Source organism: Mchenga conophoros, linkage group LG19, assembly GCF_057382185.1.
Source record: "Mchenga conophoros isolate Kocher_MC1m ecotype Shallow Benthic linkage group LG19, M_conophoros_male_GT1.1, whole genome shotgun sequence".
NCBI lineage: Eukaryota > Metazoa > Chordata > Actinopteri > Cichliformes > Cichlidae > Mchenga > Mchenga conophoros.
In genome coordinates this window covers 17,571,446-17,595,328 of record NC_140544.1, presented here as the reverse complement: position 1 = coordinate 17,595,328, position 23,883 = coordinate 17,571,446, and the positions used below count along the sequence as shown (strand labels likewise).

The 23,883-nt window shown below is 41.9% G+C and overlaps 1 protein-coding gene across 9 annotated transcripts in view; it reads left to right on the top strand.

The window, feature by feature from the left end:
* daam2 (dishevelled associated activator of morphogenesis 2) overlaps window positions 1-23,883 on the top strand; it is a 114,869-nt gene that overhangs the window by 42,429 nt on the left and 48,557 nt on the right. For all 9 annotated transcript variants that reach the window (XM_085256392.1, XM_085256388.1, XM_085256391.1 and 6 more), the window contains exons 3-4: window positions 10,554-10,643; window positions 23,334-23,408. In XM_085256392.1, the coding sequence (XP_085112518.1) occupies window positions 10,554-10,643; window positions 23,334-23,408 (165 nt within the window). The remainder of the gene's footprint in view (window positions 1-10,553; window positions 10,644-23,333; window positions 23,409-23,883) is intronic.

The window sequence follows — 23,883 nt, the reverse complement described above, 5'->3', positions numbered from 1 at the left end:
CTGTAGTTCAGATAGTTGTTAGAGGGCCACTTTTGATGGCCTGTTTGTGCCTCACTGTAGGTTTCCATAACTAGATGCAACACTTAAAAATGCTTTGTGCAACAATGCAAATTACATTTTTTATGTTAGACACTTTTAAATTGGCAACATTGGCACATTACTTGGGGCTACAACCCCAATTTGAGGCAAGTGAAGTTATAGCATCTTTGAACAAATATGTTAATAAAATAAAAATGTATTTAACCGACTAGCATTTCTGATACCACCTATAAAGAGCAGCAATATTTGAATGCAAGTCGACTACTGTGCAGATCTCTAATTGAGAAAAGGTGCTGGATGATGAACAGAAACTTTACATCCTAGGATTTTCCAGGAACATCTAGCCTATAAAAGTGTCTGCAGGAAATTCTTAGGTAGACAGTCAGGGAACACATTTTTTTTTTTTAAAGTTACTCTTCACATATTAGCAGTAAAGAAGCAATTTACACATGAAACTTGTGTTGTAGTTGTGCACACAGTAGCTTTAATATTTAGAATGTCTTAAAATTCAATAAAGAAAAATGATGCTCCAAAATAATGATCCCTCAGCCTGTAATAGCTGGATTCATGTCTAGTCTGACCAATGTACGACTGATTCTACCTAATAATGTTCATCTGGGTGAGCTATTGGTTCTGCACATCTGTTTTACTGATCCAGGAACCGACATGCTGACACAGATTTAACTGGGCATCCAAAAGTCTGTAGTACCAGACCTCTTGGAGTCAGCCAGCCCGGACACACTGATTGTTACTCAGGCAGAGAACTGATGTGGAGAGAGGTGGACGGACCTATGTTGCATGGTAGGAAATAAAGAAAAATGAAGAAAAACATAACATAGTATGTTTCTGTGGCAACGGGCAATGGGGATTATTGTTAAATGAAAGCCTTTCCTGAGAAGGAGAATGAGACTCAATGGAGCCTCTGGAGTGGGAGCGACAGATCTGGGCCAAACGGAGGAGTAAACCACCTCCATGTGTCCTCACATTCATAATGGAGTCTTCTGCTGTGTCGAGAGACACGCGGTGCACACTCGGTTTACAGTGTGTGTGTGTGTGTGTGTGTGTGTGTGTGTGTGTGTGTGTGTGTGTGTGTGTGTGTGTGTGGGGAAGGAAAAACTTCAGCTGACTTTTGGACTGCTGTCCAGTTTTGGATGACAGTGGACTAGAATAGATATAACAGACGTATAACTGTGGCGATGAACCCTATTACCTCTTATGACATGAACAGTATTTTGGCCACTGTTGAAAGAAACGATATGAATTTGTGGCATTTCAAACCTACAGTATCCATGCCTACTTTCAGCAGCAGAATGATGTAAAAATATAGCAAATTATGCACAGTTTAATACTGTACATGCTGACATCTCTAAGGAAATATGAGAAAATATTACTAAAAGGCAACTGTACTTATTTTTGTAATATGAGACTGTATTTTTCCTTTGAGTGCAGAGACTTGTGATAATAAAATACAGTAAATTTTTCAAGTTGTTATTAATATTTTTTCTCATGTACAATATTTAACTGTTTACAAAAAAATATACAAGAAGCTTCTCTGCAGTTTTTTTTTCTTTTTTTTTCTTTTTTATAAACACATGAGAATAACAACTCATGCAAGTAGAGTTTAGTTTTTGTAAATCCAACAATGTGCTTGGAAACATTCCTCAGAGATTTTTGTCCATAGTGAAATGATAACATCACATAGTTGCTGCAGGATTGTCGGCTGCACATCCATGATGAAAATTTCCTCTTTCACCACATCCTATAGGTGCTCTAGTGGATTGTGGGGGCCATATAAGCACAAAGTCTTTGTCATTGTCAGTAAACCAGCTGATATGACATGACCTTTGTGACATGGTGCGTTATTCTGCTAGAAACAGCCATCAGAAGATCTCATGAGATGAGCATTGTTGTTGACCACATCCATCCCTTTATCACCTCAGTATACCCAAGTACAGTAAGAAGTAATGCTGTGATGCAGGCAAGGGCTCATCAACTCTCCCAAAGCCATGTTCAAAGTCACTTACATTACTTTTTTTCACCATTCTGATGCTCAGTTTAAACTTTAGCAAGTGATCTTGACCATGTCTATATGACTGAATTCACTGTGTTGCTCACATGTGTTTGGCTGGTTAGATATTTACATTAACCAGCAGTTGAACTGGTGAGTATGGCATGTATTGGATGATTATGTCACTTATTTTGTGTTAAGACTTTGATGTTGTGTTTGTGGGACTGCCTGCCAAACAACAAATAATCAAGTGAGACAAGGGTTCATAAACCCTGGCAAATCTGACTGGGACGTTTCTTACAGTCTTTTTTTTTTTTTTTTTTTACTTTATTAGAAGCCTCTGCCAACATTCCTGCTGTTTCATGATAAACGCAGGTGCTTGGTAATGTAGAAAAACAGAGAAGACATATTGTCTCCAGTTTATAGCTCACTAAGCTAATTTTTGCAGAATAAGCACATGTGGGATCCATCCTTGGTTACCTTGAGTAAACACGGACTCTCCTTTTTGAAATGTGGAACATCTCAACCCGGAGAAAGCCTGTAGGAAAAAAAACGTTTCCAAGTCTCTCATGGAGCCTCCTGTTCATGATGAAAAACTCAGCAAACTCATGCAAATGAACCTGGAAGCAATCCCCATGGATTCTGACACAATAAGTAAAGACCACATCTGAAGGGACTAATGGATCACATCAGTTAAAGTACACATTTGCAGCTGGCTGCACAGTTTCCTGATAGCAAATGCGCTGCAGTTCTGGGTTCTGTTTTTTTGGATCTGGGTGCATTTTAAATGGCTTTTTTCCACCAGTGCTTCAGGACTCTCACGCATAGTTGATATGTAGGCCATGTGGGTTGTCTGGCTGCGCACCAAAAACATTGACAGCTTTATTTTTGTTTATCGGGGCAATTCTCCGCTAACAACTTTTTATCAACAAACTTGAAATTACTCTCGTATTTGGGTAATTGAAAATGAGCTCTCCCTAATCATGTTGGGCACATTTCTCAGTGGTGGCAGTTCACTAAATCAAAATGAAAGTTTGGTTTCTACAAAGAGAAACCAAGTGTGAGGTTGTTTGGGGACAGCTAGACTTGGATTTACAAGTGTCAGCTAATAACAACAAACATTTGCCGTGGAAAGGTCAGCATATGGTGACAATGTGTGGACACATATGCAGCTACAGAGCTCTACTGAACCACGCCAAAGAAAAAAAATTGAGACAATAGAGAAAATGCCACTTCATCATCGACATAGTACTATTTATTTTTGCATACAAGTTGCAAAAAACTTGCATGCCACTCAGTGTGCTGTTATCCATGTGTTTTGAGCTGAGATGAGAGAGGATATTTATACAAATTGGTGCAACTGGATCAGGTCTACTAGTCGAACATCTGGCGAGTGCAGTTCTGGCAGGGTCAGATTAGTGTGCGTCTCTCTGCCCTCTTTTTGTCTGCTTTGTGTTTGTCTCTCTGTGTGTGGGAGCCTCGTTCCTTCTTTCTCTGTCCTGAGATTTGGGACAGTTTTAATCCAAACCGCACTGATCAGTCGTCCAGCTGTCCGCTGTCAGTCAATACATCTGGATGAACCAGCCTCTATTATCATCCTCTCCATGTGACTCTCAGTTGCTGATTTTAGAAGCAAGTAAATTTTGCAGTGGCGAATTTGTGTTTCCAGGAATAGCAGACTCGATAAAACATAAATGCTCTCTCCAGTGTGGCTTTTGAGCCCGGACACAGATCAGAAATGAATTGCATAACAGGAGGGAATGGAAATGTTCTTGTCCCTCTGGGCCACTGGGAGTGTGTTTCCTTCCCAGTGCATGCCCTGGATGCACCCTCTTTCCTCTCCTTCCTCCCTTCCTTCTTCCTATGCATTTCTCTGTGGAGCGATCTACCCATTTCTGATGCTCTCTGTTGTGAAGCCAGTGCTCACTGTCCTGTGCCAGTCTCATTATAAAAGTGGTCAAGCCCTGTTTGTATGAGGGGAGAAGCTGTAGGCTACTAACAGCTACTGACTGACTCATCAAAGCAAGGATACTCTGACTCATCTCAATGCTGCTAAGTGGAGCGAGCCCAATATGTGATGGTTTGTAGAGATGAATGATGTGACCAAATTAATTTCTCACCACGTCTTAAGACTAAAAAAGTCAATCTTTGATCTTTTCTTTGTTGTTGTTAATAACAGTACCGGTCTTTAGGAGTAATCAAGAGGCTGCGTCTGGTATATGAGGCTGACATACACACACAGGCAAACTCACTGAATCTTGTTTGGTTAATAATGGCAGCTATAGCTTCCTGTGGGTCCCCTTGAGGCCTCATATGACTTCCTGCCATCTTGCACGTCTTTCTTCTGCCTTCCTGTCTCGCCCAGAGATTGCTGGAGGATATATACGCACTGTGTGTGTGTGTGTGTGTGTGTGTGTGTGTGTGTGTGTGTGTGTGTGTGTGTGTGTGTGTTACACCAGACTAATCCTCTGAGCCAGCACTGTAAGACTTTACATGAGGTAAAGACATTCATATCCACTCTGGAAATGCCACCTCATAGACGCACATGCATTGGAGAGGATGTCATTATTGGATTCCACATTTCCCATTTAGGTGGAACCCCACACACTTTCAGTCACAAAGACACACCCACTCCCACTCCAGTGCCAGTCATTCACACATTGTAACTCACTGACCTCTCATTCTTCCTGCACATTTTGCTTCCCTCCGGTTTCAGTGTCACGCCTATACTCCACATGTACACTGGTCATTTTTTTTTAAAGCAGAAGAGGTCTGCTTTAATGTTTTTTTTTTTTTATCTCTTATTTGCTATTCATGTTAAATAGACCAAAGTTTCTAATAATGAGGTGAGCGTATGTATAGTACAAGTAGTGAGCCAAAAGCTCAGACTTCGGATTGCAGGGGTGGGGAAATCCAAGCCTCAAGGGCGGGTGTCCTGCAGGTTTTAGATATCACCCTTACCAAGCCTCTGGAGAACTTTAAGACATGTTGAGGAGGTAATTTAGCCATTTAAATCAGCTGTGTTGGATCAAGGACATATCCAAAACTTGCAGGAGTTCTAACCCCCCCTTTATTCTGTATCATGGGGCTTCACCCACCTGCTCTCCAAGCATTCTGTTTGCAAGGTAAAGCAGAAGATGGTTGGCTTAAAGTGGGAGGAGCTACAATGTCTTGGATCCACTGAGGGGCTTCACCAAGAGCCAGAATGAGATAAATAGGGATAATTTTGACCTCTGAATAATGCCAAGGTACTCTAGAGTTCAAGAATAAAAATATGGAGCTGGAAATGAGCGGACTGGGTCCACTTCAAAGTAGGCATTTCCTCCTCTGTTCTTTGTCCACACGGCACCATGTCGACATGTATACTCAAGCATTAAGAACGTGCCAAACCAACAGGCTTTGATGTAGCCCTAACCCCAAAACCATGTCGGCCTATTAGTTAAAGCACTGACACTATGACTACACAAGGAATATTTTTAAAAGGTCAGTTGTTAGTTAAAAAATGTCTTTCCTTACCTTTTTCGCTCCCATTCTCTGGTCTGTACCCTCTGCCTCCACTCCCACACTTAATTTCTCTTCACTTAATGTTCTCCTGCAGCGGTACGGCTTTCATAGTTTCATACACAGCTTAGACTTCAATCGCATGACTCATCCCTCTGTCCTATTTTACATTCTTCCCATATGGTGGAGATAAATAATTCAAAGTCCCTGCAGACGTGTTTGAATCATCTGACGTGTGTTATTTCATACAAATTAATTTTATGTTGCTGTAGAAGTCTCAATATGTGCCAAATGTTTAAAGATATCTTCATCATTACGATTGCTGGCAGTATTGGAAAACCTTCTGCATCTATTTGCTTTAGGTTCGCTTAAGTTTGTGCATCACTCCTAATCTGTTTTTTTTTTTTTTTTTAAAGGAATAGTTGTGTTGTTGTCAGTTTAAGGTTAGGACGATTTAAATAATACCTTTTAATTAAGTTCATTTGTTCCATTACATGACTGGCATGGAAACTGAGTAGACAGGAAGTTTGGGTGTTTGCAATCCCCATAAAACACTGAAATCTACTTTACATCCATTTTACACATTACATTTTACATATTTTCTGGAGACTCTCTCCTCTCATACTGATGTCATAAAATAAAATACTGCTATATTCATATTCATATCTGGATGTTTAAATAATGCTGCCACTGGGGAAATGAAATGATTATTAAAGCAAAGGTCATTGCCTTCATTAGCTATTATTAGTTAGCTAAAAGCTAATGCACAGCTTGCATAAAAAGACCAGGCTACAGAGTAGATCACTGCAACACATAGGCACGGTTCAGGCGCTCTTTCCAGGCCTGAAAAGTGTGGAAGTGCCTGAAAACCTGCACTCTTGCATTTTGTCCCATGGTCACCTTTAAAGGATGAAGGAGGCTACACAGGGTGAGCATTCAGTGTCCCTCGATAACACAGTCAGTTCTGCCCTGCTGTCATGGTATCTGGATTCAAAGCACCATGATGATGATAGCAAAAACTGTTAGTTTGAGACTTCGCTAACTTATGGGTCACAGCAGCTGTGATCCAGATGTCATGTCACCTGACATCTATGATGAAGGAACTGTTCGTTCATTGCACCTTACTCTGTCCTTTTTATGCCTTGTTTCTATATTTGTTCTCATTATGCAGCTCTTAAAAATCCAGTTTTCTTCATTTGTATGCTGAATATGGAAATAGTTTTGCTTTGAATAACTGTCTGGGAACTTCCACTCCTTTTCATTTTATCTCAGGACATTTGAGAAGCCCAACAGTCTTTAGAAACAGGAAATTGAGTGACAGAGCTATCTGTCTGCATGCCTGCATGACACTTGGCGATTGCAACTGTAGCACTTCTTAAAAAATAAATACATTTGTCATATTATTAGATGGGGAGCTCGGGGTGAAATATGAAAGAAGGGCTTGGGAGGCCTTAGGTATGTATTTTCCCCTCTCAGACAGCAGGTGTAACAATATTAGCTTTGCTTTTGTTGAATTTCCAACTGAAGCTTGCTGGAGTGAGAAGACTGGGGTACTTCATGAAGTTGAAAGTAGTTTGGTTTTGTTTTGGAAAAATGAGAAAGGGACCGCATGCTCTTTGGGTGTTGTACTGGTCAGGAGATGCCATGTGATGTGGATGTGGTATTGGAGCACATTTTAAAGGTGATGGAGGGGGGGAACACGATGGGAAATTGCATAACTGGAAAGTGAAAAGTCCTCCTTACAGCTGGCATGACATGAACATTCCTACACCCAGTCGATGTCCTCATTTTCAACTTCATCTCTTTTTCCCCTTTCCTCGATTCTGACGCAGAACAGCACCGGCAGAGCCTGAGAAGTCAACATTATCCTGTTCATAAAGTCTTATGTAATCAATGAATTATATTTAAATGGAATACTATTGTAATCTATGCTCTTCTCACATAATTTCTTTCCATATAAGACCTTAAACTGAGAGGCCTGAGGAGTCTATACGGAGAACACAAAATAGCACAGAGGTCAGCTATGAACTGAGACAGGCTCAACTGCCATCTGGTTCAAATCCACGGGTCTCATTCTCATGATTTCCCCACCGGCTCTCTGCATTAGCTCCTCCAAAGACCAACAGCTTGGACAGCAGGGCTTTGACCCGGCGAGCAGGCGGCAGGCCAGAATGAGCTGCTTTCTTGTAGCCCATGGTTTCTTCCTTTCCACACTTGTTTTTGTGTCTGCTTAACGAATAAAGACCCAAATGGTGACAGAAATATCAATTTATGTCCCATTTTACAAATGAAAAAATATTTTTTCTTTTTAATGTATGTAATAGCAAATTAAGCCATTTATTTAAATGTGAGTTATGTTTTTTGATTTTAGCTGGGGCTCTTTCTGTTTAGAGTTTGTAGTCTCCCTGTACTTGCACGGCACAAGGACGTGCATTTTGGTGATTCAAAATTGCTCGTAGGTGTGAATGTGACTGTCAGGTCTCCACACTTGTCACTGTGACATTGTTCACAAGGTAGGTGCAATTAATCACCAAATAAATAAATAAAATAAAATAAAAAATACATACGGGTAGAGTGTGCTACAGACCAGAGGACAAATATGTAAATCAGATTTTGGGGTGAGCTTCCCCCTTGATACAGCCGGCCCTGTAGACCCACGATGATGAGCTCTGGGTGTGAATCATGCTGCTGAGATGAAAGCCACTTGAACTAAAGATTCTAAGGCTTCATTGTGGTTTCTACTTGTAATAGACCCTCTTGAAATTCACACCCATCGGATTTTCCCTTTTTTTTTTTTTTTTTTTTTTCCTCTCAAACCCACAATAATGCTACTGCTGGTTAGCCCATTGAAAGGACGAGAGATGATGTCATCCTTCATAGTGTCCGATTCTTGGAATGCGGGCCACCTCAGCCCATCCTGCTGAAAAGCGATGAAAGCAAACCCTGCGAATCTGCTGGTCGGCTTTAAAGAGGCCCCACCTCTGCCACTGGTGGTCATCTTCATTCCAGGGGCCCCAGGAGGCTCGCCCTCTTCTCGTTTACGTCATCGTAGCAAAACTATTATGGTGAGATTAGCCTGAGCCGGAGCACAAAGCCCTGGTGATGTAGCCTCTAGTTGTCTCTTCTGTGCCAGCCCATTTCCAGAGCCACATAGCCTCCGGGTCTCTAACCCGAATGCATTTCTCTTTCTGCGTCCTTCCTTCATCTGACTCCCCTTCCTTTAAACTTTTCCTCCCCTGGCACACAGAGACTCATTTCCTGGGCTCATATGCATTTCAAAAGGTGCAGGAGGCTCCTTGTACTGAGCTGAAGAATTGAGTAGAGCAGCAGGATGAATATTAAAACACTTGTCTGTGGGAAGGAGATTTAAATGTGGCTGTGTAAACTCGACTCATTGCTTAAATGTCTGTGTTGTTATAGGGATAAGGAAACAACAGGGCTTCTAGGAATGTGTCCTGAGGGACGGGTTGATTATATTATGTCAGTCTTTAAATGCTACTGGGCTGTTATGTTTGTTTATTCTTAATCACTGTTTTTCTGCACATTTATTCTTGATGAGCTGCAATAAAAACACGAGCCTGTTTTGAAATGTTGGGATGTGTGCTGTGGTGAATGTTAAAAAAAAAAGGAACGCAATAGTTTGCAAATCATTTGGAAGTTCTTGTTTGTTTTCTTCAAGAACATAAAATGTTGACACTGGGGGAAAAAAAATTGCTGCCATATTTTGGAAAGTATTTTTAAATGTGATACTAGAACAAAACAACAAGGCAATAAAGGCTAGAAATGTCTGTATTGCAAACCATCACATTTTATCACTACATCCGCAAATGCAATGTCAACCTCTAGCATGGAAGCTCACCTGAGGCTCGTTTCGGGCCTGAGCTCATTTGAGGTGGAGGCCAAGTGGAAAACTGTCCTCTAGTCTGACCAACCAGAATCTTAAATTCTATTTGACAGTCAAAGATGCTGAAGAGAAGCAGAGCCTTGTTATTAGCTTACAATTCAAAGTGTACATTATGATTGTATGGGGTGGGGGTGGGTGTTTATGCACATTGAATGAGTAACTTGTAAATGTGCGAAGGCACCATTAATGCTACATGGCTGCCCATCCAGGTGATGTGTTTTTCAGGGATGACATTATGTATTTGAGACATTCTGGATTTCAGCAAGACCATACAAAACCTTCTGCTTGTATTCCAACATGCATGGCTCTTCATTAAAGGAGTTCGAGTTCTAAACTACTTGCAATCCATACTTGCTTGTAAAAAGTCTGGCTGAGATAAAAACTGTGATAAAATGAAGCAGCTGAAATACTATGTCAAATTGAATGGGGGGAAATTTGGCTAAAGAACTTCAGCAAATAGTCTCCTCAGTTCCCACTCATAGGGTATTATTATAAGAAGATGTGATGACATGTAGTGGGAAGCATGCCACTGTCCCTGTTACTGAAATATATCAGTAGCATCAAATTCATTCCAGGGATATTTTATTCCAAGCATATTTGCACTGCACAAGACATAATGTGGATTGCACAACACTGGTCACTATATTCTTCATTTCCAGTTAATACTTGTACAGCTGCTGTTATTGTGTATATATTTATTTATATTTCTTCATACATTCTTATATAGTTCTATATTGTGTATTTTGTTGTACAGTTATTTTATTTTCAACTTTAATTTATATATTTTATCTTATTCTTTCCCAGTTAAATTTACCCTTCATTCTAATTTGTGTTGTACAGTTATTTCATTTTTAACCTTAATTTATATTTTATTCCTTCCTAGTTAAATTTACCCTTTTTAATTTTTCATATTTATTTCCTATCTTATTCATAGCCTTTTCCTTTTTTGTTTTCTTTAGGTCACGAGCAGTTGTCCAAGCACTTCACTACATATTGTACTGTGTATGACTGTGTACGTGACAAATAAAATTTGAATTTGAATTTTGAATTCAAAACAAAAACAAACTTTTTTCCTTCTTTTTTTGTTGTTGTTTTTTGCAGGATGAGCTGGATTTGACAGACAAGAACCGGGAGGCCATGTTTGCTCTGCCCGATGAGAAGAAATGGCAGATCTACTGCAGCAAGAAGAAGGTGAGTTGGCCTCTGCCGTCCTTTTTCGTACATGGGCTCTGATCTTTGGCTGGCCCTATATTGACTGGCTGCCTGAACCCACAGTTTAGGGCTAAACTGTCAGCAGTGAATGTTATTGAAGGCAGCCTTTTAACAATTTTCAATCAGCTCAGCCACACAGGCCACCTCTTTTCCAGCTTCTCATTTCTGCATTGACGTAAACATATGGACATATTATGCCAGCTATAGATTGCACAATATTTTCTGCAGGTTGTGGTTACATGCCACAACCTTTTTAAGGCCCTAATTCTCTATACGCAAGCAAGCAATTTCCTCATGCTGCCTATGAATTGTCCTCATACCGTAGACCACAAGAAAAAAATGGTTAGCCCTCTCTTTCACCCCTTTCCCCTCGCCAAAACATCGCTCGTTTTCTTCATACCCTTTAGCGTGTCTCTCCACAACAACTCTGGTCTCACTTTGTGGTCAAACATCCACCAGGAAATTACATTGTGCTTTAGGAGAATTCAGCCCCATCTCCATCCCTCAATTGCAAATTGAATAAATAGTTGTAAACCCTCTCCTGTGTTTTTTTTGTTTTTTTTTTTTTTTTTTTTTTTTTTTTTTTTTCTTTGCTGATTTGTTTTGTTGGCTGAGCGTTTGGTGTTGGAAGCAGAACTAGACCACTCCTTCCACTTTCCTGAGCATGCAAGCTTGACTTTGCTGATATGATATGCTCTGACAACCTTTTTTAAAAGGGGTAAACACACTGCTTTGTGTGTGTACGCGTGTGTGTCTGTGCGCACCTGCGTGCGTAAAAGTCTCTGCTTGTATTGAGTTACTAGGAAAAAGAAGAGTAGTGGAACTGTGGTGTGTTCAGAGGGATGTCAAGGCGAGGATGGAAACTGGAGCACCGCGACAGTTTACAATGAAATGAAATGAAATGCCAGTTAAATTAATAGCAGAAGAAGTTGTAATCTTTTTATTTTTGTTATTATTGTTAAACCCTTATAAAACGATATTAAAGTCTTTATTTATTCATCTATCTATAGATGGAAGAGGCATATACAATACATGTGTATGTGTTATCATTAGGTTTATTTTTGTGTTCACATTAGTAAGGGCCAGTCATGAACTAGATCTGTGGCGTCTGTCGCTTCGGTCCTGAAGGGTGATAATCGGGGAATAACCTGGTTTGCCCACATCATCAGTGTAATTCCCCCTTCTTATTTCATCCAGTTGAAGGACCGATGAGCTGATGCCATGGCAAAGCATCTGTCATCTGTCCGTTCTGTCACAGTTCACAATAAAACTTGCACACACTGATCCCCTAATGGGTCTTCATCCAAACTGTGCTCTTGGTCAAGGTTACATCTCTCTTTTTATGGGGACATTTCCATTTTTTTCACAAGAATCAATACTTCTACAGTATTGGTCAGATTTTACTGAAACTTCCACATAATTATCATCAGAAGAATAAAATCATGCTCATAAGTGTGTTCACTAAGCTGGGAAAGTATTAGATAAGAACATTTGAAAAAGTGATACAGAAAATGAGATGTACATATGATTCCTGGTACATGTGTATAAATTCAGAGTTGAGGGCCATCAAGAAGCCATTCTTAAGGAAAGGAAGCCAAACTACACAAGAACAAAATGAAAGCAGCAGGTTTGACAGAGTGCTAAATACAAATGTGAAATTTTTGGTTTGTCGGAGTACGGAGGATGTAAGGAGAGAGGTACCACAGTGAGTGTGTACAGCCATCTGTAAAACATGGTGGAGTCTGTGTCGTGGTTTGGGGCTGCATTTAAGTCAGTGGCATTTGAAATTTTTTCAAAACTGATGAAATTATGACAATCAGATTTTAAGCTTCATTTTTCAGCATGACGACGATTCCAAACACACTGCCAATGCAGTAAAAAGCATATCTGAATAGAAAAAACAAAGGATTAACACTATCGTTGCTCAACCGGGCTCCCCACAGCTCAGATCTCAAAGGTATTGGAACACTGTGGGATCATCTTGACAGAGAGCAGAACAAAAGGCAGCGGACATTCAATAAGCTTTGACTGTTCTTCAAGAACCTTGAAGAACTAGGAAAGGAAAGGAAACACCCAGTGACATATATTTAAAATGCCATCTGAGTAAAACTGTAAAGATATGGGTGGTAGAGATAGTACATGTAGATCTGAGACCTGCCTGTATTCTTATTTGGTAGATCTACAGCAGTTGCTGTGCTATGATATCATATAAGATCTCTGATATAACCTTAGTATGCTTTGCACTTTAAATACCCTGCGTAGTAAGGAAAGATTTGAATTTCTGGCAGAATGTGAACCCACATAAAAGTTTTCTAATCCTCCGTATCAGTTATTGAATATCTCACAGAATAGCCACAGACATTTATAAGGATTCACTGTACAGTTGTAGAAGGCAGTGGAAACAAAGTGTTGGCAGCAGCCTGGGCATATTGGAACTCAAATGGTTTGCACTGTGCGGGTTCAGATGTAGGATATATTAGTTTGTCATTCCTCCCCCATCTCTGCTAGTCAGAAATAATTTCCTTTGTGAAGCTAAGGTAAAAAAAAAAAAAAGAAAGAAAAAAGAAATCAGCTGTGTATCCAGGCCAGGAAACAGAGAGCAAAACCAGGGTAACACTGAACAGCGGAAAGCCGGAGGAAAATCCAAACAAACCCTTTATTCATGGATAGAGGCGGCATAATGGAGAATGAGGGGGAAAAAACAACTGGTGTGCAATATCAGAATAATGACGTGTGTGTGTGTGTGTGTGTTGCCCTCACATGCACGCAATCGCACAAACATGAACCACCATATAGGAAGGAAAAATTGCATGTTATTCAAACACAAGTACAACATACAGCGTTGCCCTCTGTTGCAGAGAATTACAGCATGACAGTGATTTAAACAGAGAGCAGAATTTCCCCTCCGTCTCCCCTCTGAGACAAACACTACTCCCCTTGTTTCCTCCGGCCAACTGTCGGATCCAGTTGTTGTGGTTAGATAACACTTGGAGGCAGCCACCGAGGGCACAACAGACTAACTTTGTTCACCTGCAAAACAAACCGGTTAACACATTTGCAGCAAACTGTAATTAACAGTTCCATTTTGGCGCAGTCTTTTACTTCAGCTGAAGAACTGAAAGCTTCTTTGTGGGACAACAAATACGACTACGGGTCTAATAACAACAACAGATAGCCATGGATCACTTTACTGGGATCTCCTGTACTACAGCTTTCTCATGCAGTTATCTAATTGGGCAATCATGCGGCAGCAGGGCAATGCCTGTAATCATGGAGATGCAAGTCAGGAGCTTCAGATAATTACTGTTATTGCCAAATATCAGAATGAGGAAAAACATAGTGTTGTGGATAAATTTGATCTCTCCTGATGGCAGAAGCTCAGCCTGGTATCAACCTCTTGGCCTGTAGTTCATCTAATGGCCACTCAAGGCTAGCTCCAAAAGTGAGTCACTCCTAGGCTGTAGGCATCATGGGTGGTGTGGCACTCGGTGCTATTTTGACATGAGAAAACACATTTTCTCAGCAGCAGTGTTGGAATTGATGGCCTTAACGTGACCCTGTGAAATAACATCATTGTTTGTTGGTAAATTTAGGGCTATTCATTTAAAGATAAACTCAGTTTGTTATCACAGATTTCATCATAAATGCTCCTGCTGTGTAAACAGAGAGCTGAACGAGATCATAAAACAGACAGCGCCAAACTTTTTATGGACTTGAACACTTGCGGTGAAATAATGAGATATATAAATAATGGAATTCAAAACATTATAGCGCAAAAATTTAGATTAATGCAACCTTAGTATTAATGTTAGGTGGTTAGGCACTTCTCCTGTAACAGGAACGTGCAAACTTTCATGAGCAGTGATCTAAGAGAATTGGACGTAATTATGGTCTAGTGAAGAGTTCATCAGGCTTTACACTGATATCTCTGCTTCTGATCTCAGCCACCCAGTTGGCCACAGCTGGAGGTGCTGGGCGTTTATTGGTGTGTTTATCTGCAAAACATGGAGAGAGGGATTTGTTTTTGGTGCTGAGTACAAGTGAAACAGAAATGGCATGTGTAAATCCTTGAATAAGAGTACTGCATTCCTTGCTTGTAGTCGGGTTTGTGTGTGTGTATGCTTGTTTTTGCAAGCCTGACTTGTATCCTGCAGCCCTCAGGTACAGAACACGATGTAATATCCAATAGCTCCTGATAAGTGTTCAGTGCTGGGAGCCAAACAGGGTCTCCTGACTCCTATTAGCGCTGCACTGACACACAAACACACACTCACTCATGCTGTTTTCAGCTCATGATCACACAACATGTCCCTTTATCTGGGAGAAAACTAACAAAAGTAGTTACAAAACTGCTTTTGTTAACAAAACTGCCCTAAATTTCAATTAAATTAGGCTTTTCTGTTTGTTCCCCCAAATCACCCAGCTGGACGGTGTGCTATGATCTCCTGAAATGGCTTTCCCGTCTGTCTCCAATTATTAGCCACATGTGTTGAATCCCCATCACTTAATGTGACCCCAGGCGAAGAATTCTGCTTACTCTTAACATTTGCTACCTGCAGAAGTGTTACATAATCTTTCAGAATTCAATATCCTGTCCATTTCCTGCCTCCTTAGGTGAGACTTTATATCGCGGCTTCCTCAGATAAATATTCACCTCAGACCTACCGGTTCACTGGAATGTCGAATGATCCGCTCTCATTCCACGGGCGGTAACATATTGTCGTGACAGCTGGAGGAGAAAATATGGAGAAAATATTGACTCAAATAATTGCTATGGATAGACATGTAGGCATTAAGAAACTGCCATTGTAGTTACTGGGCAGCCCATCGCTTATGTCCTCTACTGTACATTACAGGAGCTACATGGAAAAATTCAGTGCATGCACTTATTTAATAACACTTCCTGCACAACTTCTGCCCCCCGTCCCCCAAAAAAATTATGATGCACTAGATGAAATGGTGAAATAGAGATATAAATGTATATTTGATTCAGTGGATATGTCTTCGAAGCTTGACAACCCCCACCCACCCCCTGCAAAAAACCCAAAATGTTGCAAAGAAAAATGAATATGAGATGGAAACAGTTTGACATACTACTGAACACTTGAATCGACTGAGCTCGGCGAATTAACGTTTTTGCTGATGTTTTGTTGCAAAAAACACGTTTTGAAATCAGTCTTCTGCAGTGTGCTCCTTTTTGCTTATAAAGTTGTCTTTGAAAAAAGGGTATTTCACTCAGCACAGAGCTGCCTGCTGGTGCTGTCGGGATTTTGGATGGCTCATGAGAGTCCCCACATTATAGCCAGGGTCCCCCAGGGCCTCTCTGAGCAAATGGGAACAGAGTGTGAGGCGCCTCACAAGCAGGCCAATCGCCAGAGAAACTAGAGACCGCGTGGAAACATGTTAGCATGTCTCTGTGAGCCAATCTATAGATTCTGGCCCTGTCTCAGAACCAGAACAGTTGGACGGCATTTAAGTGAGTGACTGTGCCAAGATGGTTGCCAAAGCCAGGAGAAAATAGTTGGAAAATGTGAACATGCAAATGTGCTGTTGTCAGATGTGTGTTGGGCAAAACATGCGAACACGAGTGATGCTATCGGTTTGTCTTAGTTTGTAGCATGGTGCTATTTCTTTGTACCTTCCTCCCACACTCCTGCTTATCTTTAAAATTAAGAGCATTTGATATAAGGTTGCCATTACACTTCAAAGTGCTTTGTTTTTAACTGTGGCCAATTGAGTATTTTGAATTCCACCCCCTGTTGTACGTGAAGTTCTGGCTTGAAAGGTATATATGCATATAAATCAGTGAGCTCAATTATCATTGTCAGTGAAACTTTTTTAAGAGGTTTGAAATCTTAAAGACTGCTCGCTACATGACAGCAGGGAGGCTGAAATATGTAATTTCATCCTCTCTTTCAACAGGTGCCTCTGCAAACAGTACAGCCTGCCAAACAGACAGGGAAATAATCCTGAACGCTGGTTTTAGGCGGGTATTAGGGCCTTCAGAGAAACGATATATACCTCAACAGATGGTTGTAACAAGAGGAAAGGTTTACAGATACATACCTGATACACTGTTGGGGATTCCTGTCCTGCTATGCTTCAACCTGGGGTGTAAATCATAGTTAGTGTCACCAGACGTGGGTAATGTGTAAGTGTGTAACTGCTGCAGCAGAGTGATGGAATTGACCTTGAACTGCTGTGACTGAGTACACAGCTGGAATGTTTTTACCAAGGAGGGGACCAGAAGATCACTTGCATACAAAGATGTGCACTTACTCTCAGGGATTTGGGGTCACTTAGGAATGTTGTTGTTGAAAGAAAAACATCAAACTTGCATGTTTTTTGGCTGGGGAGACCTAAAGGAAACCACTGCCGTCACAGGGAGAACATCTGGTTCAAATGCAGAACGTTCTCAATATGAGGGAACAGTGCTAATAAATCATTTTAATGACATATGTAGGTAGATGTAAATATTAAAAGTCCAGATGCATATTAGGCTCCCTTACATCATTAGAAAAGCTGAATTCTTTGCTTATCATCTCAAATTATATTACCTTAAAAGTCACGAGACTATTCTTTTTCTAAGAAATGAAACTATTCCTTTGCTTTGTTAACACAATGTGCACTACTCACTTTACAGAACAGCATAAACTGGCCCTTACTGATACAACAAAAAAGGCTAAGTGAACATTAGGAAAACCTAAAACTGCTTATCTATTTTTCTCCACACAATCATCTCTGGACTTTACAGAGGATGGTCCAAAGCAAAGTGAGTGACAGTCCTCGGGTCCTACTAACTGTACCAGCCTGGGTATTGTTAATAATCATGCCCATCCCTTTATGACCACGTCGTGCCCATCTTCTGATGGCTGCTTCCAGCAGGATAACAAGTCACAATGCTCATGTCATTTCAAATGGCTCACTAGACTGCAATTCAGTAGAGCACCGTTGGGATGTGGGGAAACAGGAAATTTATATCATGTTTGTGCAGCCAATGGAAAAAATCTTGGGGGAACGTTTTCAGTATCTTGTTGAATCGATATCATTAAGAATTACTGCAGTTCCGAAAGCAAAAAGGGAGTTTGACTTGGTACTAGTGTGATGTGTCTGTGAGATCAATCAAGAATATTTAATTTGGGCTGGTCTATAGCTGAACCCTCAAAGATGCTCTATATGCCCAACAGTTTCCAGCTTTTTTAAAACAAAGCATAAGAGTAATTTTAACGTGTATTAAGCAAACTTGCATTAGTAAAGACAGAATGTCACTGGCGCCCATTAGTAATGCATCCTAAAATTGGGCTTATGGGAGTTTTACATAAACGATTTATGATGAATGACTTTATTAAACATTAACAGCAGGTTTGATGATATCTTGCTATATTTGTTTCAAAGCAAAGACATTTAAAAGTGACCCCAGACATTTGAGTAGTAGTGTAATGCAATAAGCACATTCATGCAAATGTTTACTCATGAAGACAAACACAATCTTCTCTTTCATATCCAGAGCCTGCTGTTCGCACCATTCAATGGTAATGAGCACTAATCTAGGAAGTCTGGCGTCTTATCACAAGGTTTTAAACAGTCATCAAGTGTGATTAACTTCCAGAATGATTTGATCAAGGAAGCAGAGCACAAGAACAAACTTACCATCACTTCACCTCTTAGAAATGTCGTGAAAGGGGCAGAAAATTGAGGAAGTGTGTGCACTGATATGACTAGACTGGCCGAAACAAACCTCATGCTGTCACTATTTTTCATTTGTCCAAAAACACGACGCAAATTATAGTACTTTACTTTAAGCTCATGAAACTGCCAAAGTAAATGTTACATTGGACCGTTTTTGAGGGTGTGTTGACGACTGTTATTCGGCTCGAGGGTCAGAAGGAGGCAGTTAAGTTGTTAATCTCAGCGTCAGGATCTGTCTGGCATCGCGTCCTGAATGTGTCAGCAGAACACTGGAAAACACAGTCTGAGTAGCACACTGAGTGCTATTGTTTTTGTTTTAGCCTAGCTTTAAATCCATGTTGGCAAAGAATGCTGGGGATCAGAAACAATGGTTATTATGAGGCCTGAAATCCACTTTAACCAAACTTAGACATAAGTATAGCTGCTAGAGCGTATGCGATTCATAAATAAGTGGAAATGCTGATTTTGCAGCTCTTTTTTATGCCCACATTTGAGCTTCAATTAGTTTCTGTAGATAATAAGAGGATTTTATATCTGGTGCTGGTCCCAGAAAAGAGTTTTTGTGGCTTAATCAACAGAAATGGGGCCACCATGCAAATATTGAAGCAGCATTTTAAATTATGGAGGGAATGGGTACTATAAAATATAGATTTTTTTTTTCACATCAGGAAGGAACACAGAGACAACTGACTGCTTTCTACTGCAAGAATTCCTTTGAAGTTAATAAAGTTAGACCGAAAACAGACAAAGCATTAACTTTTTTTTTTTTTTTAAATAGAATTTATTCTTAAACTGATTTACGGCCTTGTAAAGTTGTATTCTTTTGTATTGGATTTATGCAGGTTTAATACCTTCATGTGCAGAAAATCTGCCTATGTGAACCTCTCTAATGCAGTGTTTGACCCTGCATAAAAAATCATTAAAAACATTTTCCCTGAAATTTGCAGAAGAAGAAAAATTCTAATATCCATCCATCCATCCATCCATCCATCCATCCATCCATCCATCCATCCATCGTCATCCGCTTTGTCCGGGGTCGGGTCGCGGGGGCAGCAGCCTAAGCAAAGAGGCCCAGACCTCCCTCTCCCCAGCCACCTCCTCCAGCTTGTCCGGGGGAATACCAAGGCGTTCCCAGGCCAGCCGAGAGATATAATCTCTCCAGCGTGTCCTGGGTCTGCCCCGGGGCCTCCTCCCGGTGGGACATGCCTGGAACACCTCACCCAGGAGGCGCCCAGGGGGCATCCTTGTCAGATGCCCGAACCACCTCAGCTGGCTCCTTTCGATGTGGAGCAGCAGCTGCTCTACTCTGAGCCCCTCCCGGATGGCCGAACTTCTCACCCTATCTCTAAGGGAGAGGCCAGCCACCCTTCGGAGGAAGCTCATTTCTGCCGCTTGTATCCGCGATCTCGTTCTTTCGGTCACTACCCACAGCTCGTGGCCATAGGTGAGGGTAGGGACGTAGATCGACCGGTAAATTGAGAGCTTCGCTTTTACACTCAGCTCCCTCTTCACCACGACGGACCGGTGCAGCGTCTGCATTACTGCAGCTGCAGCCCCAATCCGTCTGTCGATCTCCGGCTCCCTTCTCCCATCACTCGTGAACAAGACCCCGAGATACTTGAACTCCTCCACTTGGGGCAGGAACTCATCCCCGACCCGGAGTGGGCACTCCACCCTTTTCCGGCTGAGAACCATGGCCTCAGATTTGGAGGTGCTGATCCTCATTCCCGCTGCTTCACACTCGGCTGCGAACCGTTCCAGTGCGAGCTGGAGGCCTTCACCCGATGAAGCCAACAGAACCACATCATCTGCAAAAATCAGAGATGAGATTCTGAGGCCACCAAAGCGAAAGCCCTCCGCCACTTGGCTGCGCCTAGAAATCCTGTCCATAAAAATTATGAACAGAACCGGAGACAAAGGGCAGCCCTGGCGAAGCCCATCACCCACCGGGAACGAGTCCGACTTATTGCCGGCAATGCGAACCAAGCTCTTGCAACGGTTGTATAGGGATCGAATGGCCCGTAGCAATGGGCCAGACACCCCATATTCCCGCAACACCTCCCACAGGACACCCCGAGGGACACGGTCGAATGCCTTCTCCAAGTCCACAAAACACATGTAGACTGGTTGGGCAAACTCCCATGCACCCTCAAGTATCCTGGAGAGGATAAAGAGCTGATCCAGTGTTCCGCGACCAGGACGAAAACCGCATTGTTCCTCCTGTATCCGAGGTTCGACTAACGGACGAACTCTCCTTTCCAGCACCCTGGCATAGACTTTCCCAGGGAGGCTGAGGAGTGTGATCCCCCTGTAGTTGGAACACACCCTCCGGTCCCCTTTCTTAAAGATGGGGACCACCACCCCGGTCTGCCAGTCCACAGGTACTGCCCCTGATCTCCACGCAACATTGCAGAGGCGTGTCAACCAGGACAGCCCTACAACGTCCAGAGCCTTCAGGAACTCGGGGCGGACCTCATCAACACCAGGGGCTCTGCCACCAAGGAGTTGTTTAACTGCCTCAGTGACCTCGCCCCCGGAAATTGGCAGGTCATTCCCCTCATCCCCAGACTCTGCTTCCTCCTCGGAAGACGTGTCAGTGGGATTAAGGAGGTCCTTGAAGTATTCCTTCCACCGCCTGACAATTTTCTCAGTCGACGTCAGCAGCGCTCCGCCAGCACTATACACAGTGCAGGTAGAGCACCGCTTTCCCCTCCTGAGACGTCTGACAGTTTGCCAGAATCTCTTCGAGGCAGTCCGAAAGTCTTTTTCCATGGCCTCTCCGAACTCCTCCCACACCCGAGTTTTTGCTTCAGCCACTGCCCGAGCCGCATTCCGCTTGGCCTGTCGATACCTGTCGGCTGCCTCCGGAGTCCCACAGGCTAACCAAGCCCGATAGGACTCCTTCTTCAGCCTGGTGGCTCCCTTCACCTCTGGTGTCCACCATTTGGTTCGGGGATTACCACCACGGCAGGCACCCACCACCTTGCGGCCGCAGCTCAATGCAGCAGCTTCGGCAATGGAGATGCTGAACATGGTCCATTCGGACTCAATGTCCCCGGTCTCCCTCAGAATGCTGTTGAAGCTCTGCCGGAGGTGTGCGTTGAAGATCTCGCGGACTGGGGCCTCTGCTAGACGTTCCCAGCACACCCTCACTACGCGTTTAGGTGCACCAGGTCTGTCCAGCGTCCTCCCCCGCCACCTGATCCAACTCACCACCAGGTGGTGATCAGTTGACAGCTCAGCCCCTCTCTTTACCCGAGTGTCCAGAACATATGGTCACAGGTCTGCTGATACGATTACAAAATCGATCATCGACCTACGGCCTAGAGTGTCCTGGTGCCTAATTCTAATATTTATGTAGATATTTAAAATATACTTTAAGCTTTGGCAAAAACGTTATCATGCAAAGCTGTTCAAATTTGAGTTAATTCGGCACACTTTAACTTTCCAACTATTGTTGGCATACACACAGTAACAAAAACAACAATAATGCTCCACCAGTACACTAGGCTTAAGCTAAATAAGACCAGATGTGAATGAGGAACGTGGTCTCTGTACTCCCCCTTGTTTTGTTTGTTTGTGGCATCATGCATCCTCGAATTGGCCAGGACAAATTGATCTCAGGCAGAGCTATTTGAAAACAATTGTGCTGCACACTTCATTCCTCTGGGCAGTTCTTCTTTTGAATGAAGAATCTGAAATGTTGTGACCTAATTATTATAGACTGGCATGCCTGATCTATTTAGTCTTCATGTGGATGTTGACGTTTGTGGCCGAGGTAGAAAACAAAAGGGAGGGGCGGGCACAAACAGGAAACATATGGTCCAAAATAGAAAAGTCTGGTCCCCAGTGTGATGATGTCTTCTGTGGAAAGACACATGATTGACAGAAGCAAAAATATTCACTCAGATTATTAGTATTATTTTTTTTAATATTTTCAAAAACTCATAATCTCATATCGCATACCCTACCCAAGAGGCTTTAGCTTGCCCACAGTTGCTGGGGATATGCAAGCCACTTTACAACCCACCTCCACCCCAGCAGTTTCTCTCTTAATTAATGCCATGTCTGTTGTGTTTAATGTCAGCTTTAGCTGCTCAGTTGGCAGCATTAATCAGTGGAAATAATATCTCACTACACAAAGTATCTGTCCTACTGATAATAACTTCCTTTCCTGACTGATGGAAAATAATATTGATATAATAGATGTGTTTCTTCACAATGCTTGGCTTAATAATCCAAATGTGGATCTAATAAATAAACTGAACTTTAAAACCAGCTGACTCTGGTTAAGTTTACTTCTGCACCCTGTCTACCAGTATCAAGCTTTACTCATAGCTGTTTAGACTTGTTGCTGAATATGAGGCGTTTTCAGACGTTTTGTGCTAATTTAGCAGAGCCAACATGCTTAAATGAAATGCATTTGATTAGTGATTGTAACGTCTGTTCAGAAAATGATGGTTTGTGTTGGTAATTGTCATAACCAGTCATTACCATTAGTGAGTTGGCTGCTGCATTTCTAAACACCAGCTGCAATTGTCAAAGTAACAAAGGGTCTGTCTCCTATGGTAACTGGAAAGAAGATTTCAATTCAATTCAGATTTATTTATACGGCCTAAATCACAACATTTGCCTCAAGATGCTTTATATTGTAAAGTAAATAATAAATAAACAATAAATGGAAAAGTGCTTTTACATCGCAATATGATGCAAAGTGGAGGAATAAAATGCATAAAATATATTACCAAGCAACTACCATTAGCATACCGTCAATGCTTTGATAACCCAGGGTCTGCTGCCGGTGCTCAGGCCAGCTGACTGACATCTGAAATCTTGATAAAAGGAGCAAGAACCAACATGCTTAATTTTTGCTTCATAAAAAGAAATGGAATTTCTAACTGTGATCAGCATTTTAGCTTTGTGGGAAAGCGAATGTTTTTTGACTTGGTATTAAAGCACTTTCTTTGTGTCCATGTGCAGGAGCAAGAGGACCCCAACAAGCTGGCCACCAGCTGGCCCGACTACTACATCGACCGCATTAACTCCATGGCGGCTGTAAGTTAAACTGATTCTCCACTATTTTTAAAAAAGATAAGAGAAGACATATTCTGCTTTTGCTTAGTTTGCATCATATATGTACCAGGTACTCTCTTTAAACATCTGTCATAAAATGCCATAGAAATGGTTGTATGATGGTCATCTCAGGAATGCATATTACCCTAATAACTACCATTCAAGCATTGTGTTTGTGAGGGGCCAAATCTGCTTGCTTCCGACCACGCATGAAAAATATCAAGGGCCTATTAAGGGAACATAATAAGTCCCCTTTACAACAGCTTTAGGAGCATTGATGGTACTGAACTCTAGTTAATGCAGACCCCACAGAGGTCACTGTTCGCTCAGCCGTTCTCTCTTAGATATCTTGGCTGGCGTTTTATCATCTCCCTGCTGACTGCTTGTTATATTCACACGAGCACATTCCTTCGCTGTGACCCCAGCATTCACACACACTGCGATGACAAACAGGCCA